Here is a 20,163-nt window from a genome sequence, read left to right on the forward strand (position 1 = left end):
ATATACTATTACTTTATTTTTAGTTAACTGTATGGCTTGACTTCATGCTACAGCATTCATAGCACCACAAACACAAATACTGTTCTCGAAAACATCTCTATTTGAAAAATGGCCTCTTCAGGACGCCGTAAAGAAATGTGATTTATATTAGTAGACCTCACACAATCACTGCATTTAATCATAGTTTTACATTTACTGATATTTATTGATGCTCTTGTGGTACAAACAGAAAAAAATATATTTTACTAATCCCTCCCTCAGTATCATGAATTGAAATTTATTAAGACAACAATAAATAAAATTCTCATCACAAGATTTAAAAAAAATGCCCAGTTATCAGCGCTGACCTATTTTTTTGTAACAGCTGTAGAAAAGTATCTCCATAGTATGATGCTGCCACCACCATGTTTCTTTGTGGGCATCTTTTTCTGTGAGATGTCAAAAGCTTCAGGTGTTGTTTTAAACCCTGACTTGTTACTCTGCCGCTTGGTCCAGTTTGTTCATTAGTGATAACACAATTTACATTCCACTTGATCATTATGCAGTGCTTTTTGTTAGTCTATACCTTAAAATTGAATTAAAATACATTGAAGTTTGTGGTTGTAACATAAGATAAAATAACTCTTTTTGTTGCACAAGTGGGAAAGTTGTCATGACAGAAAGTGGACAGTAAAAAAATGAGTAACAGAAACAGGAAAACAACAGAATGAAACAGTATGACGTAGAAAACACCATACAAGCTAACTAACAATATAAATTTAGAAAATGTAAATATGGAAATAAGAAATAACGAAAGATCATATTAGATCCTGGATACAAGCGGCCGAAATGGGTTTCCTCCGAAGGGTGGCTGGGCTCTCCCTTAGAGATAGGATGAAAAGCTCGGTCATCCTGGAGGGACTCAGTAGAGCCGCTGCTCCTCCACGTCGAGAGGAGCCAGTTGAGGTGGCTCGGGCATCTGGTCAGGATGCCTCCTGGATGCCTCCCTGGTGAGGTGTTCCGGGCACGTCCCACCGGGAGGAGGCCTCGGGGAAGACCCAGGACACGCTGGAGGGACTATGTCTCTCGACTGGCCTGGGAACGTCTTGGGGTTCCCCCGGAGGAGATGGAAGAAGTGGCTGGGGAGAGGGAAGTCTGGGCCTCCCTTCTGAAGCTGCTGCCCCCGCGACCCGACCCCGGATAAACGGCAGAAAATGGATGGATGGATGGATGAAATAACAAAAGACAGAAACGTTAAATAGACATGAATACTTTTGCAAGGCACTTTAAATTAGGACTTTAAAAAACGTTTTATTACAACTGTTTGCATTGGTAAAGAAAATATTTGCGTCGCAAGCGTGCCACTTCTGTAGCCGACATGAGGGATAAACAGCCTCTCTGATGAGCTGCCATTACTGGCCCTTCAGGAGGATGTTTATGACTGAGGGCTATTTCTACTCAGGCCTCCGCCCGACTCTGCCTGCTTTGGAAGTCTGGGTTTGCCTTAGCTGAAATCACTAGTTGCTTAGGAGTCGGCGGCGCTTGTGTGTACAAGGGACTTCCGTGCTGAAAAAAAGTGAACTCTTTAGTCTTGCGGTGGCAGAGCTGACAGAGAGTAAGGTGAGGCGGAGGAGGCTCTCTGATGCACCAAATTCAGTCTGAAACCTGTTCTGCAGCAGCAGTAATGTGACATTTCCTCAGCAGTCCTTTGAAAATAAAGTATCGTGAAGTTATCAGGCAGCTTGTTGTTGGAAAAACTACGAAGAACAGGTTTTAGGAAGGTCATTAAGTGTTTGAAAGACGCCTACTAATTAAATGGTGCAAAGTAAGTGACAGAAGTTATTTTGGGGGGGGGGAGGGGGGGTTTCAGTACTCTTTGATGTTGAAAACCCCTTCATCATCATTTTTACAATGTTTTCCCCTGGGTTTAGGCTGGTAGCTAACGGTAGTTGTCCAAAATGACAAAATATGTATAAAAAAGTCAAGCAAAAATGCAACCAAAAGTTAAAGATGGTGTTACATTTGGAAAAAAAGAACTTAAACAATGACACAAAACAACATGGTGATTCAAGACAAATGTAGGTGTGGGGAAAATCTTCTGCTTGAATTTAAGTTCATGAGTTGAAGATTTATGTTGTGTTTTATCCAGTGATGAGGGGGAAATCAGGAGAAATGTTGCGCAGTTGCTTGGAGACCTTGGAGACTGGCATTGTACTCAGGGATTTAAAAGCGCTTTGAGTCTGCCTGTAAATTACCATAGAGGGTAATGACTGCTTGTGACAAAAATGTGACTTTAAAATACCAAAAATTCTGTCCATATTCAGATGGTTTAAGAATTCTTTCATCTTCATCCATTTCTATAAGTAACTGTCTCAAGAGAAAACTTTGCATTGATTTTTTAATTATTTTTTTAATCTGTAATCAGTTTTTGCTTAACACATGAATGTGAACTGGACTACAGGAATGTTAACTGGCAAAACATTTTTCTCAGGACACTTTCTGTGACACTGTTCATACATTAACACTCTATATGCTATATGTACCCATAAGAACATGCCATTTAGGCCCCAAAATGTCACTTTCATCTAATGCTACATGTTGTTGATAGAAGGGAAGATAAAATACTAAGACGGTATCTACAAATGTTCTTCTTAACTTGGCTCAGACACGGAGAAAAGTATGACACTGATAAGCTATGACAAGACAGCACTTACTTGATAAACAACACCTCGGTTGCCATGGCGATCTGACTGTTGACTATATATCCAAGTTGTGGCATTACTTGTGTTGCGTGATTATCTCACAGCTTTGGGTTCTTGCTTCCCTTGAATTCAAGCTAAACAAGTTTACCTCCTCACCCACCTGAAGGTTAGTTCCTCAAACTTTACCTTTCTTTCATGAACTTTATAGCAAAGGTTCTTACTCTGTCTTTTTTCTATGTCTCCAGTTAGCGTGCAACTGGACATATTCCCACTAAAAATGAATTTTTTCTTGTCATGAAAACCAATCTAGTGTGATTTCAGACAGGACGTCACTATTCATATATGGTAGTGAACTCCGCTTATGGAGGATGTGACTCAAAAGACACCGTTTGTTTTGCAAAAAACAGGTTTTAAAGCTAATTGTCTGTTTTCAAAAAATGTTATACTTCCAGTTACAAATAGTTATGTTTGATACTTTTGAATTTATAGGGTTTTCTGCCTTCAAAGTATGATGCAATATGCCTTTTATAATAACTCGGTTTTATTAAATAACATCTTATTGGTCTAATTACAAAAATAGATTTGTTTGCATGAATTCTTAGTCTATTCACTGTTGGGTCCCAACTGACTGATACTAACTTTGTAAGGTTTGTTTAATTAATATCGACATAGCAAATCCAAATAGTTGTATAAGAATGACATGTTTTTGTCAATATATTTCCTAATATTTACAGCTTATAATACTGTAGTTCTCTTCGAGAAGTTTTTATTTTGCATGCGCCCCATGAGAAGAGAACTAAACTTTAACCATCTGGCCACCAGATGTACGACAACTTCCTCCACTCCCCTCCGTAGAGACTCAATTCTCCTGCCTAAATCCACTTCCCAACTTCAGACAGGAGATAGCACGCAGCAGAGCAGGACGTTGTCTGAAAACTTTGAGTTTTCTTTCTTCCTCTCTTCTTTTTCTTTTTTTCTTCATTGAATGCCAAGCTGTCAGGCACTCTGATTTCCCGTGAGGGGTGTTTCCCACCGTCTGAGGGGGGCGGGCGACAGGATTCCAGAGAGGAATATATTTCTTCTTTAGATGGGATGCCAAGTTCTCACACTCTTTTCGGACCATGGCGGAAAACAAGCAGCAGAGAAAAAGTCCTGGAAGTGGAGATCGCTCCTCGTCTCATTTGTAAGATATCAGATTTTAGCAGAGCGTTGTGCCGTAAAGGGTTGTTATTTTTATTTTTTTATTTTTGTCTGTTTTTCTAGTGGTGGCCGCAGATCTTTGGCAGCTGGGATGCTTTTGGTATGTGGCAAAGACTGAAATAGATGTGGGCAGATGGAGCAAACTGCTTGCTTGCTTTTGTGGAAGCTGGGTTGGGAGTTTACTTTTCTGTTTTTCATTTATGTTGCCTAAAAGCTGCAAAATGATTTTAAACTGTGTCTGGAGAGAAAAAGAAAAAAAAAACCCAACAACACATCAGTTTGTTGTTTTAACAGTTTGCGCTTCAGAGAAGTGAATCTTTTTATTGGCTTGAAAGCTTTTCTGAGTACAAGGTTGATCTACCCACTCACCTCCAGACGCAACAACGAGGAGAGTGGCTGTGACTCATCCGGCATCTCTCTCTCTCTGCACAGCCAGAGACGAATTGTATTCGAAGCTGGAGATCGCGCAGAGATGCTTTGAGCTTAAATGGCTAAATTCATCTGAACTGTGTGGCAACAAGTTTGCTTTTATTTTGAATGAAACATGTTTGGGTGATGATGAGGTTGGTTTACACTCAGGATCTAGTTCTTTTTGTAGCTTCATAGATTAGACCTGATGTTTTGCTCCTGACTTTGAGGGTTTGTTTATCTGCAGAGTGTCCTGAAAAAAACTGTTTTATTCAGACGGAAGGAGATTAGTGTGGAACTCGTGGCAGGCTCGTGTGAGCCTCTATTTTAAGTTGCATGGGTGTAATAGAAATATTTTTACATTTTTCTCTAATGTCCACTGTTTGTAATCCAGATGAAGGAAAGTTGTCGTGAAGTTAATTTAGGGCTGGCCAGTAAATCAATAACAGTATATATCGCGGTAGACACATAGTCATTATAAATACATAATACGTTTGATACAATGTTTAATAATTTCACTAAACTCCAAACCGATCCAGAACCGCACAGCTTTCTGGGGGATGTAGGCAGATAAAAAGGCGTTAGCCACTCAACCTCTTATGATCTAGCTAACTTACTCATTCGTTCTTTGGTTACCTAGCAACAACCTGTAGAGTAAGTTGTGCAGCAGCAGTTTCAAGTCTTTTTTTTTTTTATCTGATTGGTGCAAAACCTGATTTAAAACTTGATGTTCACAGAAGCTCTCAATCCAATCTGACTGGTGTTGAAACATCATCTAAAACATTTGCAGCTGTAATTGCAACTGAATGGGATTCCACAGATCACCAGCTCAGCGGGGTGCGGATGCAAACACTTGTCTTCTCAGAGTTTTATTTATTAAAACGAAACATAATTTTTTTTTCTGCTTAATAGTTACGCATATGAAAGTCAATAAAATACACTGAGGCTTGTGGTTCTAATGTGAGAAATTGTGAAAAAGTTGAATCTTTACAATCAACCTTCTCACATTCATCTCAAGTTGTGCCACTCATTAGAAATCTCTGTGGCTTCTGGAGTTATGAGTCCTGTTCAGTCTGACTTCTGAATCTATTAAAGAAGTTACAAAAAATTTTTGTGCTTTGCATCATGGCTTTTATAAATGTGGTCTAATAAGCATTAATATTATTGCTCTTTTTGTGTTATTCCTGTCTTTAATTTAAGTGGAAGTGACAGCGAAGCCTTTCAGGTCGTTTTCCCTTTCACACTACAGAACACATACAGGTCGAATTTACTGGCAGTGTGAACGGCCCCGGCAAAAAAATCGGAATTGCCAAAAAATCGGAATTGGGTCACATCAGGCTGCAGTGTGAATGCACCCTTATTTTAGTTATTGTTAAAATAATTAAAGTTATTTTAATTATTAAGATTTTCTAGTATAATTGTATCAATTACATTGTTAAAATTGCTGTATTTTAACAATATAAAACATACTATATTGTTATAGACAGCAGGTTATTATACTAGACCTGCTGTCTAGTATAATAATAATCATACTAGATAATTATTGTTAAAATGATCTAGTATAATTTTAACAATAAGACTAGATAATGGTATTGTTAAAGACAAAACTGTCAATTTTGTGCATATAATTTTTAATCAGTAATAGCATTTACTAACTAATAGTTAAAAATATCCTGTGCTATTGCAAACAACTAGTGATAAGATGACTCAGTGGTGATTTTTCCTTTGAAACAGGCACAGGTTTATTGAAATGAGCTAGCCAACAGCCAGTGTATTGCATATGTTTGTGTAGGAGATAATATTTTTGTTTAAAAGACAACAATAAAATGCATAGATGTGGTGGACTCACCAACTGTCAACAATACCTTTTTTAATTTGAAAAATGCACTGCAAATAACTGTAAAATTCATACTTTCTTGTTAACGTCATTTCAAATTAGTGTGAGAGACTACCGCTATCTTCTACATCTCCTTGCTGAAGTGTGAGACGGTCTCTTCACACCTTAGACCTCCTTTTAAGTGACGTTAGGCCTCGTTGCCGTCGCTCTCGCATACGTTCAGGAACCTTTTCTTCCTGTCTCTGAGTCTCAAATTGATATCATCCGCAGCAGCTTGTGGAGCATGGGTACAACTGCCAGCGCTGCCCCACAGCCTGTTTATGTAGCGTCGCCGCATGACAACGTCCCCGCCAACGGGATGGCCCAAAGCAGCATGAATCCAGTCCACATGGTCAACATCCACAACAACAAAGCCAAGTCCATTATCACCAACAAGGTTGCGCCGGTCGTCATCACGTAAGTCCCTCCTGCTAAACCTGCGTTCTCGCAGTTGGGTGTTAATCCTGTTTGATCACTGCGGTGACATCCCGCCCATCTCCAACCTCCAGGCAAAACGTTTGCTCCTGTTATCATCTCGTTTGTCTGCTTCCACCGAGCAAACAGCAGCTGATAATTAAATGCCCTCTTTTTTTTTTTTTTTTTTTTACACAGCTATAACTGCAGACAAGAGTTTCAGATTCACGACACCGTCCTTAAAGCCAACTATAAGGTTGGTCGGATATCGGACTCCTTGCCTGAGCATTACCTGGTTAAGGTAAGGACTACTCAAGCTTCAAGCCTTATTAAGTCACAACAAGGTGCCGCCTTATCTCAGAAAGCTGTGGAGGAATCTCACCTGTTTCTTTGTCTGCTGTTTTCACATCTTCATGTCCAAATTGCAGTTCTGTGTTGGAACATTGTCATTCGTTTCTTTATGATCAGAGGCAGTCATTGAAACAGAACTGTTGGCACCCCTATAACAAGGCTATGATGCACTCTGTGACCTCTGCTGCATTCACGTTTTTGTTAGGGTTTAACCCACAACCTCTGTTCATAAGTGGGAGAAAATCAGGGTATGTTTCCTCAAAAAAGTATAAAAAGCACGTTTTACTTTTTGTTTTGAAGATCAAATATTCAGCTGTGTCCCAGTTTTTCCCCCCTCCATGTAGAATCCCCATAAAGGACTTTGGATGTTATTGAGAATGTTCTTTTGAAAAGCTTCTCGCATCTTTGTGCATTCTCTGATCTCACTTTAAACATCTTTCTGATACTGAAAATAGCTCAGAGCTGATCGAGAAAAAAAAAAAATCTGATTTTGATCAACTGGATTTCCCAATACGTCAAATTTTTTCCTGAATATAGGCTACATCCTTTACTTTTAAATTTTACTCTTCATTTGGTTGTTTTTACTTTGGTATTGGTTGTACATTGTTTAGTCACTGCATTGCTGATTACCTTCACACTATTTAAACAAGAAGATTTAGTTGGAGCAGTATCTCGCATGTAGACCCACTTATATACATGTGTGGAGTTTTTAAGGGTACTCTTTGTTCAGGAAAGTGTACACAGCAGAGCAGAGATTTAAACTGTTGAGACAACAAAGTAGCCAGACTGCGTGTCAGCTGTGCTGTTTTTTTGCTAACAGAATAGGTCAAGAACTTGTAAAAGGAGTAAAAAGAGGGAAAACAAGGGGACTTTTATCAGGGTTAAGCTCCAAGACCGATTCAGATTAATGTTGTTTGTTTCCAGGGTGAATACTTCATGGTGCAGGATGTGTCCAGCAAGGCGGATGTTCTAAACACAACGAGAAGCTATGGAGCCCCCAACTTCCGCCAGGTGAAGGGAGCCTACCCGCTGTATGGAATGGGTCAGCCAACCTTGAATGGCTTCAAACAGGTTCTCCAGAGACTTCAAACCAAAGGACAGCAGGTGATCTCTCTTTCTCTCTCGCTCTCTTTTTTTTTGTTTATTTTTAAACTTGACTGGGGTGAACTGAGGACTCCTTGTCTTCCTTTGACACAAATGGTTAGCAAATGATCGGAAAGAGCTTACCGTGTTGGAATGTGTGGAGTTCTTTCTTGGTGTTGTCAGTAAATATTTGAGTCCTCGGAGGAAGCTGTGAGCAAAAATTAAGCTCAGTTCTTAATGTTGGAAAGACATTATGGTTATTATTACACCAGGCTTATTTATACTTGTGCTAAATTGCATGAATATGTAGTCCTGCTAGTTTCCCCAAGAAATATTACACTTGGATGCTGCTTTTACGTTTCTCCTTTTCCAAGCAGGAGATTATCTTCTTCTGCATACGAGAGGAGCCAGTGGTGTTCCTTCATAAGGACGATGACTTTGTGCCGTACACCCCGCGTAGGAAGGAAAACTTACACGAGAACCTTCAAGGACTGCAAGGAGAGGAAACGGTAGAAAGCCTTGAGCTGAGCATCAGAAACGAGGTAGCAAACATATCCAGTTTCTATGTAGAAGAATAAAAACATTCAGGACGTGACTGAGTGAAGGCTCTTCCTTTGCAGCTCGATGACTTTTCAAAGCTCAGCAAAAACATCTTATTTGTCTACAATGACATTGAGTTCTTCAAAGACGAGCCGCAGAAGTTGTCCATACAGTGCGAGGAGGACATCCACGTGACGGAGGAGGTCTATAAGAGGCCGATGTTCACCATGCAAGGCTACAGGTTGGTTGTCGGTTTTCACACGTCATGGCTTCCTGTTTTTTTGTTTCAATTTTTCTTTCTTAAATTAAAAATGTGATCTAAAAAATTAAATTCTAAAAACAAAGCTTTTTCTATTGAGCATATTATATATCTACAGGCAAAATCATCCACGTAACTGGAGACATTTCAACAAATAAGTTCAGATTGAAAAGGAACTATAACTATTTTATTGAATTTACTAGACAGTTTTTCTGCATTTTAATGTTCCCTTAGTATTTTTAGTCTTCTTCAGTCATTAAAAATGCTGAAACAAACTGGCTGCTTTGCTATGGGGCTTCACAGGAAAATAATTTAGACTTTTATGTATCTGAGTGAGTATTCAGCTGTTAAAATGACCAAGCTGTAAACAGGCCAGTACCAGCCAGTAGTTGATTGATTGGTGTGTGCCTACTGAAGAAGGGGGCATCCTGTTTGTTGATTTATTGACATGATCTCCATACTTCCGTTTAAGGGACGGAAGGTTGTTCAGAGAAGCAAAATGCTTTGATGTACTGTACCTTGCTTCTCTTCATGCTTGAACTTTTTCGTATTTCATCATGATGCAGCCACAAACTTCAACGTGTTTTGTACTTCGTAGAACTACCTTCTTCTGCAGACCAGTTTTGCACATGTAGAGCTTGACATTTGTGTCCATTCTTCTTAAAATAACTTGAGTTCAGTCAGATTGAGTGCAAGGCGATCTGCAAACATTTTTAAATTCTTGACGCTGATTCGTCATTGCCTTTTGTTGTAGACTTTGAGTGCATCACCCCCCCCAACCCCAGCTTTTCTCTTCCTGCTAAAGAAGAGCATAACTACCTGCAGCAGTGGTATGCTGTACAAGGTTTCCACCACATCACTGTTTTGAAAGTAGGACAAAAAGTTCACTTTTGGTCTTGCCTGAGCAAAGCACCCTCATCACGCCCATGTTGGCTGTTTACCCCCAAATTGTTTGTTGCTAACTACAAACAGAATTTCTTTAGCTTTTCTTTTTATGGTGCCAATTTTTTTCCACTATAAAAAAAATAGAGATGCACTGAGAAAACAATCCATTCAAAAACAACAAACTCCCTTTTGAAATCAAAATGTTTTTTGCCACTTTTAATAAATACAGTTTATGGAATGCGTGATTGTTGTCCTAAATTAAAATGTTAAAAGAAGAATTAATGTTGAACTGTGTATCATTTTTCTAATGTACATACCTTGGTGATGTTCTGTCAAATACAATCTCATTAGAATTTAAATTGACAAAATGCGGCTGAAGTTAAGGGGTGTGAATACTTTTGTAATGCGCTGAAGTTCCATTTATCCAGTGATTCTGATCTTATGTCTCCCATAACTCCTTGTTTACTGAAAACCTGCTTTTCACCCTCATAAGTTAAGTGAAAACTTGAGGAAGTTCATCTGCCTCTAAGTGTTTGCTTACATGCTACATAACAATGTTATTGACACAACAAAGGCTGCAGCTTTCCCTCTGGGTAACTGTCTGTTGCACTGCAGGTACTTCAGATTACCACTACCAATGGAGGGAGCGCCATTGGAAGAAGATTTTGACGCATTTGTTAACATACTCAGGGTAAGCATATGTAAAAATCTCAGTCCGACAATTAAGTCTATACCCTTTTTTTTGGTTGTGCTCTTGTTGAATCTCGTTCCCGTTATGAATGCCTAGAATACTGCAGAGCGTCTGCACTCTGTCACAAAGGTGGTGAAAAGGTCATGCTGGGTTTTATTTAATCTCCGTTTAAATCTGTCTCGCATGTGCAATCAGTTACATTATAAATATGATTAAAATTTGAAGAAAGAGAGTCCGCAGTCACTTCATGTCCGCTCTTCAGTCATCTGCGCGGCCTGCTTTCTGTCCTGCCCTTCAGGATGTTCTCTTCTTCTCATTTTGCCCTTTTTTGGAGTGACGTGCAGCTGCTGATCGAGTTCCATGTGGTTGGAAAGTGGCCCGTGCTTCTTTTTTTTTCTTTTTTTAAAACAGATTTTTAATGCAGTGCTCTTTCTTCTTAGCCAGCCTTTTTTGTAAATCTCACTCACTTATTATTTCCAAGATGTTAACATAATAACTCATGTAGAAGTAGTTTCAGATTGCTAAATCTTTCCCACTGATAGCGTTTGACTTCTTAACACTGGGAAAATTACATGATTTTTATGCAGAATGTAACTTTTCCATCACTATCGTTTTGGTTTTATTCTGCGCAGTCCCACTTTTATTATTACAGACCGATTGCTGTCACTGCATCTCTCTTCTCTGATGCGTTCTGCTTTGCAGGAGAGTCCCAGCCTGTGTCTGGGCCGCAGCGCGTCCAGACTGCCGCCTACCCTGGTCTTCAGCTGCCAGGTGGGCGTCGGCCGAACCAACCTGGCCATGATTCTGGGCACGTTAGTCATGAAAAGACTCAAAGGCGACTCACAGTAAGAGTTTAAACACTCACCCACGCCTACAAGTTGTTTAACAGGACAGTGCCAAAAGAGATTTTCATTGAAGTATTTATGGAGTAAAATGTTAAATATTTGCTTTCTGTTGCAGAGTTGTTGAGGCAGGTACTTCAGAGCCAAGACCACTATTCCAAGTTATCCAGAGTCTGATCAAGAAGTTGCCTAATGGACAGCATCTTATGGAAGAGGTAATAATGTACCAAAATTGGAAAAAGCATGCAGAATATGCACATCTGAAAGGTGTAGATCTTTTGAGATGTGTCCTGCTTTGCACATCTAAAGACTGAATCTTTTTGTTGCCCTTTTTTTTTTTTTTTTTTAAAAATTTGATGAATAATGTCTGTAACATAAATTGTTGAGGCTTGCAACTGTTTATCAATTTGATTTTAGTCTGGGCTGTTGTAACAAATAATATTGCTTTGACCTACAGTAAGTCATTCCATTGTAGCAGGTTTATGTTTAATGTTTTTGTCCTGGTTGAAGGTAAACTTCTGCTCCCTTTTCAAGTCTTTTTCAGTTTTATAAACTTTCATTCAGAGGTGCCCTGTGGGTTCATCCTCCCATCAGTTCTCACCAATTTTCCCACAGCATAATGCTGCCACCACCATGTTTCGCTGTGGAGTTTTATGATTGGGTTAGTTTTTCTCCAGCATTGTGTCCAATCATTTGAGACGTAATAATGTGTGGAGTTGCAAAAAAAAAAAGAAAAATATCGATGGAAAAAACGTTTTCCAGCACAAAACCGTGATTACTCACAGAGATGGACTTGTGAGAATTGCCTCTTAGGGTAAATCTAGTTCTGTGCGACACTAGCAATTGGTGATCCGTAGTGATGACAGTGGGCTTCATTTACCTGTTTTTCTCCATGCATTTTTAAAGAAATAAATGTATAGAGGAAATGTGTTTTTAGCATGCATATACTACTGGTTCTGGAGTGACCATTTGTGATTAGATCTTGGTTACCCACACAACGTGCAAATACATGCGAATGCTTTGTTCCGTGTCAGGCGTCAGCTGATTTCCGGGGATCTGTGCATGTTATATAACATCACACCTTATTCATTAACACCAAGTTGAGCACACTTTTGATTTGAGAGATCAGGAGGAATTTGTCCTTCTACTTTGGAAAATTGTTAACAACAAGTATCCCAGAGCCGCTTTGATGTGGCCCGGGAGATCAAATCTGATTAATTTGTTCACACTGCCAACTCACCTAGGAAGCCTTGTAGGACATTTAAAGAATTTTCAGTTAGAAATAAACCTTCCAATATTACAGTTTGGTTTTATAAATATTTTTTAAAGATCCTTTTGTGCCATCTTTAATTGAACTTGCTTTAAAGAGGCCATAACAAGTATTTTTTGTTTACTTTTCAGGTAAACCACGCTATTACCTTGTGCTCAGAGATGCACAACATTAAAGAAGCAATATATGAGAATGCGAGTAAATTGGAAGGGATTGGAGAAGATTACCAGACTCAAGTAAGTCGTAACTTTTTTTTGCTAATAGCAGTGGCTTTAAGTTTCTCTTCAAAGTCCACCACCTTGTACGAGATATGACTCAATTAAACAAAAAATAAAACTTTTTTTTTTTTTTTTAAATCTTTTAGGGAAGCACTACCAAAGAGTACTTTCTCAACAGAACAAAGCAGAGCTTGGAGCGCTACTTCTACTTGATCGTATTTAATGCTTACCTTCATGAACAGGTAGCGTTTGTTTCAACTTTATTAATACCATTTGCAGTTTTGCGATAAATCAGCTGCGGCTCTGCTGTGTTTTCCAGTATCCCCTTGCCTTTGTGTCCAACTTCAGTCAGTGGATGTGCTGCCACGCCTGGTTGTACAGGTTGCTGGCCTGCATGGACGTGTCGGAGCTGTCTGCTCCTGCCGAGCTGCTCACCAAAGGAGCCCGCGTTCTGGTGAGGAACAGAGCAGCCGGCAAAACATGCACCAAATATTACCTACCTTTTCTCGTGTTGTTGAAGTTCTTGGGATTTTTGGCTTTAGATTTTACATTTTGTCTTGAAGAATATACTTGCATTGCAATAAATTGATAATTAATCTACTAAATATTAGTTATTAAATTTGCTTTTCTATTTAAAACCAGAAATAGTGGCTGTAAACTATACATGTTGTGTTTTATCAGATCATTCTTGTCTTTAGAATCAAGTAAGCTATTTTTGTTTTTGTAGTTTTAACATTTTTTTAATGAGTCAATATATTTAGATTTTTCTCCATGAGTGTGAAATTATATTAGAACAGAAGAATAAATGAAAGATTGTTTACCAAGTTTTTCTTCTGAACAATCCAGGATTCATGCATTCCTTTTTTCCTGTTTCTTTGTCCCAATGCTATCCTTCTTACTTTTTGTCTTCCTTTCTCCCTAGTGTTCTTTGTTTTATTCTTTTTTTTTTACATTCATCCTTGTTCTAATTTCTGTACTTCCATTCTTGTTTTTTTTGTTTTCTTTCTTCCTTCTTTTCCTGTGTTTTTGGCAGTCCACTCACCTTGGAAATGGGATTCTGGAGAAGTGTGGGATGTTAAATGTTTAGGAATCCTGACAGTTATTTTAGCTACATAAAATAACTGCAACACTGGATAGCAGCACGGCTGCAGCATCTGTCCTCATGATGAAAATGTTAAGCTCCTAAACACGACTAAATGTATTCAAATCTGAATAATCTTTTACTTTTTTCCCCCTTTTAAATCAATCATTTTCTCACGGCGAGATAAATTTCAATTCAGATGAGGTGCTGGTGTGCCCCCCGCCACCCACACCGCCTCCTAAGCTCTCATTTGTATCTTCACACGCACTCTGTGTTTGTTGGCGCTGTGATTAATGCGTGACTGCTTGTGTCTGAGCAGGTTGCTGATGAGTACTTGGCCCCCGACGTGCTCAGCACAATCAGAGAGATGAAGGTGGCCAACTTCAGACGAGTGCCCAAGATGCCCGTTTATGGAGTGGCTCAGCCGACGTCAGAGGTGAAGTGCAGCCGCTGATTCTGTCGTCAAATTAGAACCGGCGGTTTTGATCATCTGCCTGTGAGATGAAAGTCAAGCATCTTGAGATGAGTGAAAGATGCTGTTTCTGTCTAATCAATGATCTGCTGCTGCTTACATTTCGAGAGGATGCAAGGAAAAATGATTAGACACGATCGGTTCACATACTCTCATCAACAGCTTGAAATGTGCATTAATTGCAATTTTTCAATGATGTTTTTGGTTTGCAGAGGTAATAATAGTACAACATACAAATAAATTTAACTGAAAAAATTCAGCACTGATTTTGCCACAATTCAAACAGGTTGAAAATTATACATGCAAACTGAAATGTATACTGTAAATTCCAGACTATGAGCTGCTACTTTTTTCTCACACTCCGAACACGGCAGCCTATACTAAGGTGCAGCTAATGCATGTTTGTTTTCATGCCGACACAAACATCGTGCCTCGTATCGGTGTGGTTGTGCTCATGTGGGTCAGGTGCAGTGGTGGGTTCGCCCTGAGAGAGGGGCCCGTACCCTGGAAAGCGTCGCTTTCCGGGGAGCATAAGCAACGCGTGCTACTAATAAGTACTTGTAGGCAGCCGTGTTACAGGCACTATTAGGAAAAAAAGCATTTGCAATATGTATTTGTTTATGTTGCCATATGGATTAAATTAAAAGTTAAAATATCCTGGCATGTAATATCTTTCTGTGTAAATGTCTTACATTGCAACGTGGGACACCTGCAGCTTATAATCTAGTGCGGTTTGTAGAAGTACAAAATTGGTTTTCTTTCTAAAATTAGAGCATAAATTTATGGTACACATACAAATATATATTTTTGGATAGATGTCCTTTGTATGCTGCAGAGAAACCACATGCTTTCTGTACCATGTAAAGGGTTTTTTGTATAATTCTGTATATATGTTAGACCGCTTGTTTAGCCCTAAATTGAAAGTCCAATTTATGACACTAATGCTTTCAGTGAGAGCATGTCTCCCTTCAGGCTGCCTCTATATAAAGGACATCTATAAAGAATAAAAAAACACAGATGATCTTTTTTTGGAATCATTACTTCCAAAACATGCTTACCTCTTAGGTTCGTTTCATTCATTCAAAAATAAACAGCAGTTCTTATTAATATGCATTGCTGTACTCTGTAATAATCAACAGTGCAGACACATTCACAGGAAAGACTCATGATTATTTCATGAGCTTTCGGACGCCCACCACAGGAAGCACAAGCTGGACTTCCGTCTGCTTGCCTAAACCCTGACCGTTCTTTCTGCAGGCCATCGGAGCGATTCTCGCCCACCTGACGGACGAGAAGAGGAAGCACAACCACATTTTGTGGATCAACGTGCACGAGGAGTTGGCGCTCGAAGGAGATGGACAAATCTTCATTCCCAGGGAGCCCTCGTGTCTGGACCAGCCCATCCCCATCCCAACGAGTGACCCGCAGTTGCTACAGGTAAAAGAGGAAAGAAAAAGAAAACAAATGCATATGAAAGAATTTACTTAAGTTTTTCAAATTACAATGGGTCTGTGTCTCCACTCGTCCTGCAGAAATTGGAAACCTCGCTGAAGGAGGAGATTCTGCGAGCTCAGAAGTGGCTGGAGGTGACTCTGGAGCAGGAGAAACCGATGAAGATGTTTAAAAGCTGCCTGACCATTCAGGAGATCTTCAACCAGCACAAAAGCTCCCACCAAGGCCTCGTGTACAAACGCATCCCTCTGCCGGACTGCAGCTCACCACGGGAAGAAGTAAGCATCCACCATCACTGACCTACCATTGGGTGTTTTTTTTGTTGTTTTTTTTTTAGCAATGCAGAGAAAAAAAATAGAGTATTAAGTATGGCACAGACATCTTATTTAAAAATAAGTAGATTTGGGTGAAGGAAATCAGATTCAGGGCATCCAGTCTGGATAGGATAAAGAACAAGTTTAAGGCTCCCTCTGGTGGTTAAAAATGTAGCTACATTTGGGTGACTAACTTCATACTAATCAAATTTCATCATGTCATTTCTCAACCTCTTAACTGTCACGAGGACATCAGTGTCCTAATAAAACCATAGTCTGACATCATCCATAGGGGTGACAGTTAAGTGGTTTAAGTGAAGCCAAGACATCTTGTAGTGATTTCAGACATTTTTATTGTGTGTCTTATTGTTTACCAGGATTTTGATAAGCTTCATGAGGCCTTAAGGAATGCGTTAGCTGGAGATCCCCACACTGCTTTTGTCTTTAATTGCGTCACCGGCAAAAGCAGGTCTACAACCGCCATGGTTGTTGCTGTTCTCACTCTCTGGCATTTTAAGGTAAGCAGCAGAATTATTAAAGTTCTCTCTTTGGGCATTATTCAGGACTTTTTTTTTTAAATCTGAAACTTGACCTGGGTTTGCAGGGTTTCCCAGAGTGCACAGATGATGGCATTATCGGTGTTCCTGATGCCAAGTACACAAATGGAGAGTTTGAGGTGTGTATGCTCAATACAAATATATTTATTTCGACAGAAAATGAACACCTGCACGTAAGACAAGCTTGCACATTTAACAATTTGTTTAAAATCTTTATGCTCTTTATCCATGGTAAGATTCAGATCTTGGATGAATTGATTGTAATCACCTGTAGTAAAAGTTTGTTACATCTTTTCTAACATTTTTACAGTGCTGGCCGCATTTATTATCATTCTTGATAAAGATTGTTGAAACACTTTAAAATTATTCTTAGAATTTTATTTATTTAATGAAAAATATTTTTGCAGCTACATAATTTCTCCCATTAGTTTATATATATTTATAGAGGCTTGAAAAAAAATTTGGTTTAACTAATTTTACTACTTATGACTTTTGCAAACATATTAATGAGGCATATTTTTGGAAATTCATGAAACTGCAATATTATTAATTGTTATATTTTCCAGTTAAACAAAAAATATTTGTCACTCTTCTATTTCACTTCCATCACCAACTCTGTGAGTTTTTGTGTCTTGGTTTGTAAACTCTGTCAGGTGGAGGCATGAAGGGCAGTGGAAGTTGTTCCCTGAAGGTGGTGTGTTTTGTTGGCATCTTATTGAGCGCAACCTGAGCTGAGACACAACTTAATCCATTTCAAGACAAATAATTTAAAAACACCTCGTTGTGCTGTTTTTCCACTGGGTTTGCAGTCAGTGCTTCAAATTGAAAGCAGCAATGAAGTCTTTTTAGAAGCCAGAGCTTCTCTCCTCTGGTCTCTTAGTTAGAGGCGGTGTTTTATTTATTTATTTTTTTGGTTTTTTCCCCCTCTTGGTTCAGCGTCGTGACAATGAGTCAGTGGTTGGAACCTGCTGGTTGGGTCCTCGGCGCAGGAGGCCACACTCTGCAGCCACACAATACCACATGTCAATCACAGCAGTGTGTCCATTGGATTTTCTCAGAGGCACAGAACGGTCACCACGGAAACCTTGTCAGCCTCCAATTCAACCTCCTACAAAAATAGGATGTCGTAATCCCCTTTGAATTAACTGCTTAAAAAAATGCTATGATGGCTGCTAAGTCTGACACATTATTCAGTGGAAGAAAAGAATCAGTTTTAAATAACCTCCCTACTTTCACCTAGTTATGCCTTCTGGATTTCTGTCATGGATGTTTTGTTGCTTATGAAACGCGTTTCATGCCAGAGCCTTTTAACCTCAGCAGGCAATTTCTTTTAACTTTAACTTGCTGCTGCTTGCTTCACATTCAGCTCCACTCTACAAAGATTCTTTTATTGGTAATTTGGTAAACATGGAGGACAAATGTAGCCATTCAAAAGCATAGGGTATCACCCAGAACTGTTAGAAACCTAAACTTTAAAAAGCTAGCTTTGGTTTTGCTAAATTAGATAACCTGAAGCTGGACACTTTGTGAGTATTATGGAATGTGTAGGTGATGTATATACGAGGAAACGTGCCAACTGTAAATGAAGATATACTGATGTAGTTATTGTTTACTACTGACAAAAAGAAGTGTAGCTGCTTTTTAAGACCTTTCAAGCTGTAATATATATCAATGATGCTGCCCAGTATTTCACAAACATATTGTAATTACAAAGTCAATATTCAGATGAAGAACCTGTTTGATAGAGTTTAACTGCAGTGGATACCCACACCCTACACAGATTATAGTGCCTTTAGGGTACAGAGCATCAGCAGCACAGCTGAAAATAATAAAGTCAACGGACAATTTCAATTGGCAAATGGGATCCTTCAATTTGGTCTGTTTTCTTATGCTCTGTTGGCTTATTTTCATTAATAGTCTTTAGTTTGGATAAAGTGACTGAAAGTTAAAAGTCCTTAAACAAGAAATCATGTATTTATTGTCCTTGCTTACCCAGAGTGGTTGAATAAACCCCTGTGCATTGATAGATTCTGAAGTTGTGTCCAATTCTCCTGAAATCTCTGAAATCTCCCATATCATTTTGAATTCCCTTGTTGCTGTGCTGTATAAATAAAATGACCTCATCTACCTACTTTACCATATCAGTTGTCATTTAGGTAAACATTCTGATTAGCTGCTAATCCAACTTGACAACTTACAGCGGGAGATATAACAGCCAAGAAAACATGAATTTTAAGACAAAGACTTTTAAATAATGTTCAGTGAAGTTTGATGCAAACTGGGACAACATTTGAGATGATTTTTGCATCAAAGACTGACTACGGAAAAGAAAGCATGTTCTACCTGCAATGTTGCCCGTCTTCTCTCCCCTTTTTGACTTTTCAATTTCTGCCAGGGAGAATAAAAAAATACAAAAAATGTAGTGACCGCTTTCTGTGACACTGTTTTCCCGGTTTAACGTCATGTGCATGTGTTGCTGGACACACTCCCTTTTTCTACAGGGTCAACACTATAAACGAACACAATGACACACATTTGCACCAGTGCGCTAATTGGGTCAGGACAGATGAGCTGTGTTCTTTACAACTGACCTAAGTTTCAAACCCAAGCCAAGAGAAATGTTTTGTATGCATGCTTTTGAGATATTTATGCAACATCGGCTGGATCGAAATGTACATCAAAATAAATGGGTTTGTATCTAATAAGTGTGTTTTCTGTAAAGAGAAAAAAAAACACACACACACTCATAATTTCCTTCCTCTTCACAGCTTTACACTACTTTTTGTTTGTGGAGGAGCTGTGGAAAAATGTTAAAAAGGTTTATGATTAAAGTTCATGGAATATCAATCCTGAAGTTTATTCGTGTAGCACATTCCTTGCTTTGAACAACATGGCAGTTCAAAGTGCTTTACATCGTTAAAACACAAATATAGAAACACATTATATAGTCAACAATATAAATGCCTTTAAAATGTACTGTATAAATAGCATGTGCATTGTTTCTGCCGATCTGCAGGTTGTCATGCGAGTGGTTCGCCTTCTCCCCGACGGCCACAAGAGGAAGAAAGAGGTAGACCTGGCACTGGATTCCATCAGTGAGACCATGACCCCCATGCACTATCATCTGAGAGAGATGATCATCTCCACTTACAGACAGGTACACCCCAAAACATCCATGTTTATTTGAAATGTTACTAAAGAAGAAAAAAAGACAGGGACTTGCAAGTTAGACATGGGTTTCAACAAAGGTTTAAACTGAGGATTAGAGTTTTTGCAGAGAGTTATCTCGTGAAAACACCTACGTTGCATTTTAATGTAGATTCCTTTTGCTCTTAGTGACAAGCAACAGTTTAGATTAATGGTTCTCAACGTGGGCGGTACCTGCCCCCAGGAGGCGTTCAGAGGACGGCAGGGGGCGCTGGCGGAAATTTTTACAAAAGGCGGGCGCTGGGATTCCTTTAGGGGGCGTTTGGTCGAAGGTAAACTTTACACCTTCGACCAAACAATATACGCAACAATACCAATTTAGACTTTGAGCAACTTGGTAAAACTGTATTGTGTAACATAAA

The 20,163-nt window shown here is 39.1% G+C and overlaps 1 protein-coding gene across 9 annotated transcripts in view; it reads left to right on the forward strand.

The window, feature by feature from the left end:
- The window catches only part of pald1a (phosphatase domain containing paladin 1a), a 46,747-nt gene that overhangs the window by 6,102 nt on the left and 20,482 nt on the right, over window positions 1–20,163 (forward strand). For 2 of the 9 annotated variants that reach the window (XM_008436913.2, XM_008436914.2), the window contains exons 2-18: window positions 6,397–6,582; window positions 6,778–6,880; window positions 7,855–8,034; window positions 8,391–8,555; window positions 8,634–8,794; window positions 10,313–10,388; window positions 11,091–11,233; window positions 11,349–11,445; window positions 12,632–12,736; window positions 12,865–12,960; window positions 13,038–13,172; window positions 14,119–14,235; window positions 15,529–15,708; window positions 15,804–16,001; window positions 16,415–16,555; window positions 16,642–16,713; window positions 19,611–19,751. In XM_008436913.2, coding sequence (XP_008435135.1) covers window positions 6,410–6,582; window positions 6,778–6,880; window positions 7,855–8,034; window positions 8,391–8,555; window positions 8,634–8,794; window positions 10,313–10,388; window positions 11,091–11,233; window positions 11,349–11,445; window positions 12,632–12,736; window positions 12,865–12,960; window positions 13,038–13,172; window positions 14,119–14,235; window positions 15,529–15,708; window positions 15,804–16,001; window positions 16,415–16,555; window positions 16,642–16,713; window positions 19,611–19,751 — 2,283 coding nt within the window. In that variant the 5' untranslated portion in view covers window positions 6,397–6,409. Of the gene's footprint in view, window positions 1–2,709; window positions 2,848–3,578; window positions 3,865–3,944; window positions 3,982–6,396; window positions 6,583–6,777; window positions 6,881–7,854; window positions 8,035–8,390; window positions 8,556–8,633; window positions 8,795–10,312; window positions 10,389–11,090; window positions 11,234–11,348; window positions 11,446–12,631; window positions 12,737–12,864; window positions 12,961–13,037; window positions 13,173–14,118; window positions 14,236–15,528; window positions 15,709–15,803; window positions 16,002–16,414; window positions 16,556–16,641; window positions 16,714–19,610; window positions 19,752–20,163 lie in introns of those variants that run through there. The other 7 variants (XM_008436916.2, XM_008436915.2, XM_008436909.2 and 4 more) reach the window with 6 other exon arrangements.

This window comes from Poecilia reticulata, linkage group LG19 (genome assembly GCF_000633615.1).
Source record: "Poecilia reticulata strain Guanapo linkage group LG19, Guppy_female_1.0+MT, whole genome shotgun sequence".
NCBI classification, from domain to species: Eukaryota; Metazoa; Chordata; class Actinopteri; order Cyprinodontiformes; family Poeciliidae; genus Poecilia; species Poecilia reticulata.